The sequence below is a fragment of the Apis dorsata genome, unplaced genomic scaffold (genome assembly GCF_000469605.1).
Source record: "Apis dorsata unplaced genomic scaffold, Apis dorsata 1.3 scaffold_757, whole genome shotgun sequence".
NCBI lineage: Eukaryota > Metazoa > Arthropoda > Insecta > Hymenoptera > Apidae > Apis > Apis dorsata.
Window position 1 is genome coordinate 1 of NW_006263910.1, and position 8,269 is coordinate 8,269.

At 22.6% G+C, this 8,269-nt stretch overlaps 4 protein-coding genes across 4 annotated transcripts; 2 read left to right on the forward strand and 2 right to left on the reverse strand.

The window, feature by feature from the left end:
* Positions 1–6: 6 nt before the first annotated feature.
* On the forward strand, positions 7–752 carry LOC102681919. The gene is made up of 2 exons (XM_006622775.2): positions 7–191; positions 359–752. The coding sequence occupies exons 1-2, from the start codon at positions 50–52 to the stop codon at positions 691–693; spliced, it is 477 nt and encodes a 158-aa protein (XP_006622838.1). The 5' UTR covers positions 7–49; the 3' UTR covers positions 694–752.
* Positions 434–1,998, reverse strand: LOC102681778 (COMM domain-containing protein 10). The gene is made up of 3 exons (XM_006622774.2): positions 1,708–1,998; positions 1,174–1,537; positions 434–1,097 (listed from the first exon to the last, which is right to left on the reverse strand). The coding sequence occupies exons 1-3, from the start codon at positions 1,734–1,736 to the stop codon at positions 897–899; spliced, it is 594 nt and encodes a 197-aa protein (XP_006622837.1). The 5' UTR covers positions 1,737–1,998; the 3' UTR covers positions 434–896.
* On the reverse strand, positions 824–5,515 carry LOC102670588 (CWF19-like protein 1). Its single transcript, XM_006622776.2, has 4 exons — positions 4,570–5,515; positions 3,813–4,470; positions 3,371–3,692; positions 824–914 (listed from the first exon to the last, which is right to left on the reverse strand). Exons 1-3 carry the CDS (start codon positions 5,181–5,183, stop codon positions 3,393–3,395), a joined length of 1,572 nt encoding a protein of 523 aa, XP_006622839.1. The 5' UTR covers positions 5,184–5,515; the 3' UTR covers positions 824–914; positions 3,371–3,392.
* LOC102670724 (probable methylthioribulose-1-phosphate dehydratase) lies at positions 2,215–3,280 on the forward strand. Its single transcript, XM_006622777.2, has 5 exons — positions 2,215–2,281; positions 2,356–2,450; positions 2,521–2,786; positions 2,845–3,046; positions 3,126–3,280. Exons 1-5 carry the CDS (start codon positions 2,252–2,254, stop codon positions 3,205–3,207), a joined length of 675 nt encoding a protein of 224 aa, XP_006622840.1. The 5' UTR covers positions 2,215–2,251; the 3' UTR covers positions 3,208–3,280.
* Positions 5,516–8,269: the final 2,754 nt, after the last annotated feature.

Genomic DNA, 8,269 nt, shown 5'->3' on the forward strand with positions numbered 1-8,269 from the left:
TTCTTCTTTTTTTTTTTTTTTTTTTATAAATTTTAGGCACAATATTCAGATGAATAATAATACAGGTGTATGTACTTTAGAATTTAAACCAAATTATTCGGATTTAGGGAAATGGATGTGTAAATTCACTGTTCCCCATACAGATGAAGAAATAGGCAATGCATCACTTGTTCTGTTAAATAGTACTGGAGGTATATTATTAGATTCATTAAATTACATTATAAGAAAAAGAAAAAAATTATAAAAATTACATTGTTATAAAAAATTATATTATATTTTTTAATTAATTATATTGATCTTCAATCAAAACTAATCTGATTATTTTGATTAATTTTGTTCAATTAATAATTTGTTACAGATGAAAAATTGGGATGGATAGTTGGTGCCCTGACAACATTAACATTATTTCTGATGATTATTATAGTTGTTTTAGTAGTTTGTAAGACACGTTTATTTGTCAGAAAGTCATCACGAGTTTTAGAAACTATATCAACATCGGAAAAAAAACAAACTTTGCAATTAAACAATGGACATTATATCGAAAATCGAACAAAATTAGATATACAAGTTTCTGAGCAACATGATCAAAATATGACAAATATAGAGAATATTCTTCCTAATAGAAGTCCAAATTTATACGAACGCGTTGGAAAATATAGAAGATCATCAAAGTATGAAAATATTCGAATATGAAAGAAATATTAATCATAAAATTTTACCTTGTATTTCGAATAAACATTTATAAGAAATTTTAATTTCTTCTTTATTTAAAAGTATTATTATCTAATAACATGTAATAAATAAAAAATATTGAAAACAAATATAAAATATTAGAAAATATATTTCATATAATAAAATATTTTCTTACAATGACTATAAACACTAATAATTACCTATTATTTAAAAGCATCCAATTGTGATTGTATTCTCTCTAAATTATGATATAAATCTATGAGTTCTTTTTTATCAAATTCCAATGTTAATTTAGATTCGTCTTCTCCTGTTAAATTTAATTGCAGTAATGCCATTGGTCGCACATCCTTTTTGATAGTTGAAGATGCAGCTTGAATATTTAAACTCCAATCAATATCTTTAACCTGAAATAAGATAAATTAATATAAAACGAATATTAATATCTTTTACAATTATTTATATTTATATTTTATAACATACCTGAACAGGAAATATAGACATTTGTCTAAAATGATCAATTATACCTTTACCATATGTAAACCATGCATTTAAAAATATTAAACATTTATCATCATCTGTTTTAAAAATATTCTTTAAAGTACTTTCCATTAATTGTGGTTTTACAATATTGCAAGCAGCTTGTTTATAAATTAATATTATTGTATCTAAAAGACAAACTAAATCATTTTTATTTAAATCCAAAGAAATTAATAGTTTTTCTTCTTCCTCTTCATTGAATATTTTTGTATTAACATTGGATTGAAGTGTTTGACAAATACGATTTATTAACAAGCGAAATTTACTGTTGTCTATCTGATTTGCTATTTTCAAACCTTGTTCAAGCCTAAATCAAATAATATTGAATTAGATAGACAATTAAAAAGGATCTATTATATTATGATTAAAAGAATCTATATTATATTATGAATTTTGAATTTTTTTTAAATATATTTAAGAATAAAATAATACTAATTGCGATAAATTTTTATAAAAATTCTAAAATTTAAATACTACCGCGGAGTCACTGTAATCCAGGTAGCCATATTATTTGACTGATAAATTTATAGGTTATGTAAATAATTTAACATAGAAAATTAAAGAAATCAATAAACATGATTTAGTATTATATCTTAATATCTTTAACATAAATCTATAAATTAATATATACTAAAATTAAAAAAAAAATCAATTAATTTCGCATCAAATTTTTATATCACGATATAAAACATATATACATAAACACATCATATATATATTTTACTATATGTACTGTATTTTTACTTGACTGTATCAATATTGAATCAACTACTAAATCAACTATAATTTCTGTATTATATTTATAAATAAAATTTATATTGTGTTAAAAAAAAATAAATCTTATATCGATATTTTCTTCTAACAACAATACTTATTTATTAAAAATTTATGCATTATTGGAAATTATATATTAATGCACGTGCATATGTCGTCTTATAATCGTGATTACTGAATTGATAACAATTAATAATCGTGCAAGAAACAGAAAAATTAGTTCAAAGTTCTCCAGTTATTAATTATCATGTCTTCGGAATATAATGTTTATGATAAAGTATTATTTAAAATACTTTTTGATAAAAATAATAATTATTAATGCATAATTTTAATATTTTTTTTTATTTTTAGGAACATCCACGAATTTTAATTCCTGAATTGTGTAAACAATTTTACAATCTAGGATGGGTAACTGGTACTGGTGGAGGAATATCTATTAAATATAGGTTACAATATTATTATATTTTATAAAATTTAAAAAATATATAATAGATTAATATTTTATAATACTTACAGAGAAAAAATTTATATTGCTCCATCTGGGGTTCAAAAAGAACGCATTTGTCCGGATGAATTATTTGTACAAGATATTAGTGGAAATGATATAGAATTGCCAATAAAGAAAAATTTAAAAAAGTCACAATGCACTCCATTATTTATGTGCATATATAGATGGAGAAATGCTGGAGCTATAATTCATAGTCATTCAAAATTTGCTGTAATGGTAACATTACATTGGCCTGGAGAAGAATTTCGTGTTACCCATTTAGAAATGATAAAAGGTAAGTAAAATGCATAATCCTTTATTTATTTATGAAAATATATAAATGCATAATATAGGTATAAGAAATCAACAATTAGAAAGATCATATCGTTATGATGAAGAATTAATGATACCAATAATAGAAAATACTCCATTTGAAGAAGATTTAATGCATGAATTGGAAAGAGTTATTCTTACTTATCCAGAAACTTGTGCTGTATTAGTAAGAAGACATGGTATTTATGTTTGGGGTGATACATGGCAACAAGCAAAATCTATGTATGTAATTTAATTTTAACTTGATCTTAATTGTTGAATATTTTTTTATTTTTATCTATTAAACATATTCTTTCTTTAGGGCTGAATGTTATGATTATATACTTGATATTGCCTTACAAATGAAATTAAGTGGATTAGATCCAGCTGCAGTGCCAAAATAAAAAAAAGTATATCTAAATGAATTAAATCCAACTAAAATTCTAAAGAGAAAATAATAAAATTATCAATTAAGAATATCTATGTTCATTATTTTTATAAAATAATAAATTAATATCTATATATTTTACAAAAAATTTTATATATATACATGTATTTTAATACTATTTTGTTGAATTTTTATATATTTTTAAGAATCTAAATCAAATGGTTGGAATTCTCTTCTAATTCGTTTTGCTAATTCAATTTCTTCCTCTTCATCCATTTGACAATCTTTCCAATCAGCTCGATCATCAAGATCTAATATTCTGTCTGAAGCTAGCACTTCTCGACCAAATTGAAGTGGGAAATCTTTTTTTATTCTATAATATAATTTTTCTCTACCTGGTAATTCTACATAAAAATATAGAACACCTGGTTTTGCAATTTGTTGCAAATCAGTATGTGGAGCTAATTCTGACATTTTAAAATTATTACATTCTGCCATTTCCTAAAACAAAAATATTATCAAAATAATATAATATTATCAAAATATATAATATTAATATATATATATATATATATAATATATGTTTACATTATCTAACAATCATTAAAAATATATAAATACCATAAATGTTTCTTTCAGAGCTGGTACTTGATTTTTATGAACTGGTACAACTTGTAACTGACAATGAGATGTTTTAAAATTACGTTCAAAAAATACTGGTACTTTATCCATAGTAGCATAATATTTGGATATTGCAGTTTTGTATAATTCAATTTCTTCTTTTACTTCTTTTGGTAAAATAGAAAGACTCTGGTGATGTGTTATTGGTAAAATTAAGAAATGATTTTCAACTAATCCACCTCTAGCAAGTGCAATATAAACTTCTGTACCAACTGATATTACTAAATGCTTAGAAACTTCAGGACTTGATAAACAAAACCAACATTTTGCTTGATCAAATTCTGGTTTTGATCTTTTATTAGAACCTTCAGAAGATTTTGATCTTTTAGATGTTTCTTTAGATTCCATATCATAGAAAAATTGTGTCTGTTTTAATTGTTCCAATTTTTGTAAAGATGGATTATTTGATAACATTGATTTAGGATATGGAGTATCTGTTTCATCTGTAGTTTTCATAATTAAATCAGATAAACGAGTTCTATCAACAGGAGTTAGATTCAATGCATATAACCATTTCTTTTTTTGATTATTCATTACAGATGCAAGTGCTATAAATCTTGTTGCAATTTCAATATTTCCTTCTTGTAAACTTTGATTTCTAAAAATTAAAATAATAAATAAATAGCTAAAAATTTTATTTTAAATACTAATTTTTTTTTTTTAAGTTTTATTTTAAATATTAAAAATTGTTATCTACCTATATGGAGGTCTTTCATAATGAATTCCTTCTAATGCTGATACATGATATCTTGGTTTTACTTGAGCAGCTAACCATGCAATTAATTTTGATCCTTGATATTTAAAGTTTGGTTTATTAGGATCTAAATTTGTAACATCAGCTGGCCAAGGAGAGCTCATCAATATATCAATTCCACGAAAACTAGGTTGACCTTTTAAGCAAGCCTGCTTAATCGACATAACATCATTTTCATCAAAACAAATAGATTTCATTTCTGAAGAATTATTTTCTATACCACCAATATATGCTATTTTAAGTCCAGAACTAGCAGTATATAATCCACGTTTTCCAAGATAAGTAAGATTTTGACATATTTCACAACCATCTACCTCTGGATAATTATTTAAATCAGTTTGCCTATTAGCACCAATAATATATGTTGGAACTGGTATATTTTTTATACCAATTTTATAATCTTCCAGTTCTGTATTGTTTTTACCAAAAAAATTTCCAACACATAATAAAAAATCAAAAGGTCCACTTTTTTTATTAATAGCATCGATTTTATTAAATAAAAATTTAAAATGTCCCTCAACATCTCCACAAATTAACACTTTTTGCTTTTCAGTCATATTTAATATTTTAATATAACCTATGTTTTACCAAATAAAAATATGCACAATCAATATGATACAGAAATTATATTATATGAAGACTTATAAATCTTATAATTAAAATAACTTTTTATTATCATTATTCTACTAGTTTTTATCGTAAAAATATATAAATTTTCATTAACATTTTATTATTTTTTTAATATAAATAAATATCATGTACAATTAAACATCGAAATATATTCTCCTAACTTCAGTTGGAAATAAAATTAATTCCTAAATTCTCCACGCTAAATAATAGAGGGCATATCAAAACAATAGTAAGATAACACATAATTTATAATAGTTTTATCATAGATTAACTATAAAATAGAGATTCAACATTCAATATATTGTACAATATATATTGTAAAATTCTACAATAGATGGCAACACTAGGATGTCTCAATAATATGACTGATTTTTATATATACTTTTTCCTACTGTCTCTAAATTTCATTTCAAAATTTGTTTAAAAATCATGTATTTTAAATCTTAATAGATTTAATGTGTAAATAAACAAAGTTATAATTAAAATTTTATTTTTCGAATTCTCATTAAAATATAAATGATTATGCATATTTATATTGGTTATATAAATTTTTATAAAACAATTAATTGAAATATATAATAATTGATTCTAAATTCACAAAATCTATATATATATTTTTTTTAATTTTTTAAATATATAACTTTTAAAACTTTTAATTTTATAAATATATAATTTTTATCTTTAAAATTATTAATCAAGAGAATATAATTTTTTTATTTTATTTATAAATTTCATTTAAAAATTCTAAATTAAAATTTCTAAGTCAAAAAACTTAAAACATAAACAAACTAAAAATATATGTTTATATTTAATAATTTTAAAAAATCAAAATGAAAATATTGCAATTATTTAAATAATTTCAAATAATACTTTAACTACATAAAAATCTAATCTAAATCTAATCACAGCCAATTAGCTCATATTATTTGTTATATAATTTTATATTATAATATTATAATATATTATAATATTATATTATAATATTAGTTATATATGATATAATTATAAATTATATATCAAATAATAATGATTGCCCAGGTCTCACCCCGTGGAGGTTGCTGCTGATAGGAGACCCACCCTAACCACGTCCCATCCACCCTCCTTTGCGCAAAAAAATATTAATTTTTAAATAAATTTTTCTTTTGATAGACATTTGCAAAACGTTTAAACCCTTGATCGTTGTGCAAAACAAACTACAAAAGAAATTACAAGGAAAACCGACACGAAAATCTAAAGTAATATTTCTTAATTTTTAAATTAAGAAATATATTCTTATCAATATAATTCCTATCAATATTTTATTAAAAAGCACAAAAAAAAAAATAAGCATGTTAAGTGCTTTTCATAAAATATTATACCATTATCCAACTTATCTACATTATATTATTTTATCTATTTAATTAACACCCTTGATTATGCATGCACTTAATACTAAATATATTTTATAAAATATTTTCTACTATTAAATATTATTATTAAATATCTCTTATATATATTATTTTGAAAATAACTTACCTAATCAAATTTAATTGAAAATATAAATACAAATCTAACTTAATTTGCCTATTCCGTAAATTTTCTTAAATTTTTATTTAATGGATAGATAAATATCCAAATAATATAATAAAAGATATTCTTTTTATTTTTAGGGGCCCCTATTTAAATAAAAATTAAATAATTTCTTTGAATATCCTACCTAATAGGAATCTTTTTTTCCACATGGAAAATTACTATTCCATATATATTACAATCTAAAACTAATAAAGGATGAAGAATTTTATACACTTTCTTCTTCATAATTAACTGGTTCCTGAAACAAACTATATTGCAATTTAGATTTAATAAAGGATGAAAAATTTTATACACTTTTCTTTGATAGCTGACTGGTTCCTGAAACAAACTTTAAAATAGGATTTAGTAAAATTCAAGAAAAAAATTTTATTTTGTAACAATACATACGTATACTTCTTTCTTCTAATTCTTTCTTCAAAAAATATCTGTAAAAATCTCAATTACGGATTAGTTATTAAAAAACAACAATTTATACCTGAAAAGAACATATTATTATTTAAAAGAAAATCCAATCATTATTAAGTAATTTATAATTTTCAATAAAAAAAACAAACCTATCATTTAATATATTTATATATTATAATAATATTTTTGAAACAAATGCTCTGGTAATAATAAGGGGTGCTGAAAAAGAAAAAAAAAAGAAAAAATGGCTAGAAGAGCCATCAAAATAATCATCCACTCAATGAAAACCCGAACAAACCGTGAGTGGAATATGTTTTTTGTTTCGCAACACTAATTTACTAAATTCTCAAAAGAAATTGCGAGGAGTGCTTTATTATATTTGCAATTCAATTTATTCGAAAAAAAAAAACAAAAAAAAAATAAAATATACTCGAAGCATGCAATATTAATTACTAATTATTAATTTATGCACTCATTTCATTATACGCAACACTAATAGCGGAATTGCAACCATATTAGAGGTTGCTATTATATAACCACCATTGTGCAGCTCTTCTTTTAACTGCGTTAGGTGATTAGATGGTCCAGAAACAGGAACATATTTCCACAATTCCAGTGGAAAACTTTGGGCATTTTTTCAACGCAACACTATTAAAAAACGCGAATATTTATTAACGCAACACTACTTTTAAAAAACGCGATTATTCATCAACGCAACATTAATAAACAATCGCGATTCAACAATATCGCAACACTAATTCATAAAAACTTTAATACAAATTTATTGTATTGAATGATAAATTATTTCAAATATATTAATATGATAAATAACAATATTAGAAAATTAAAAGAAAGATCAAATTTCAATTTAAGATTAAATATAATAATTAAAATATTTAAAGACAAACACGATACTTTTAAAATCGCAACACTAAAACAAACGCGATCATTATTTTATATCGCAACACTAAAGCAAACGCGATTATTTTATATCGCAACACTAAAACAAACGCGATTATTTTATATCGCAACACTA

Bases quoted from the DNA above. Each gene is read 5' to 3' on its own strand.
- LOC102681919 (XM_006622775.2), top strand. From the start codon at position 50: ATGAATAATAATACAGGTGTATGTACTTTAGAATTTAAACCAAATTAT. The intron at 192-358 runs GTATATTATTAG...AATTTGTTACAG, and splicing joins TCTGTTAAATAGTACTGGAG to ATGAAAAATTGGGATGGATA.
- LOC102670724 (XM_006622777.2), top strand. From the start codon at position 2,252: ATGTCTTCGGAATATAATGTTTATGATAAA. The intron at 2,282-2,355 runs GTATTATTTAAA...TTTTATTTTTAG, and splicing joins AATATAATGTTTATGATAAA to GAACATCCACGAATTTTAAT. The intron at 3,047-3,125 runs GTATGTAATTTA...TTCTTTCTTTAG, and splicing joins TGGCAACAAGCAAAATCTAT to GGCTGAATGTTATGATTATA.
- LOC102670588 (XM_006622776.2), bottom strand. From the start codon at position 5,183: ATGACTGAAAAGCAAAAAGTGTTAATTTGTGGAGATGTTGAGGGACAT. The intron at 4,471-4,569 runs GTAGATAACAAT...TTTAATTTTTAG, and splicing joins TATGAAAGACCTCCATATAG to AAATCAAAGTTTACAAGAAG. The intron at 3,693-3,812 runs GTATTTATATAT...TTTTTGTTTTAG, and splicing joins CTCTGAAAGAAACATTTATG to GAAATGGCAGAATGTAATAA.
- LOC102681778 (XM_006622774.2), bottom strand. From the start codon at position 1,736: ATGGCTACCTGGATTACAGTGACTCCGCG. The intron at 1,538-1,707 runs GTAGTATTTAAA...TATTTGATTTAG, and splicing joins TGGATTACAGTGACTCCGCG to GCTTGAACAAGGTTTGAAAA. The intron at 1,098-1,173 runs GTATGTTATAAA...ATCTTATTTCAG, and splicing joins TGTCTATATTTCCTGTTCAG to GTTAAAGATATTGATTGGAG.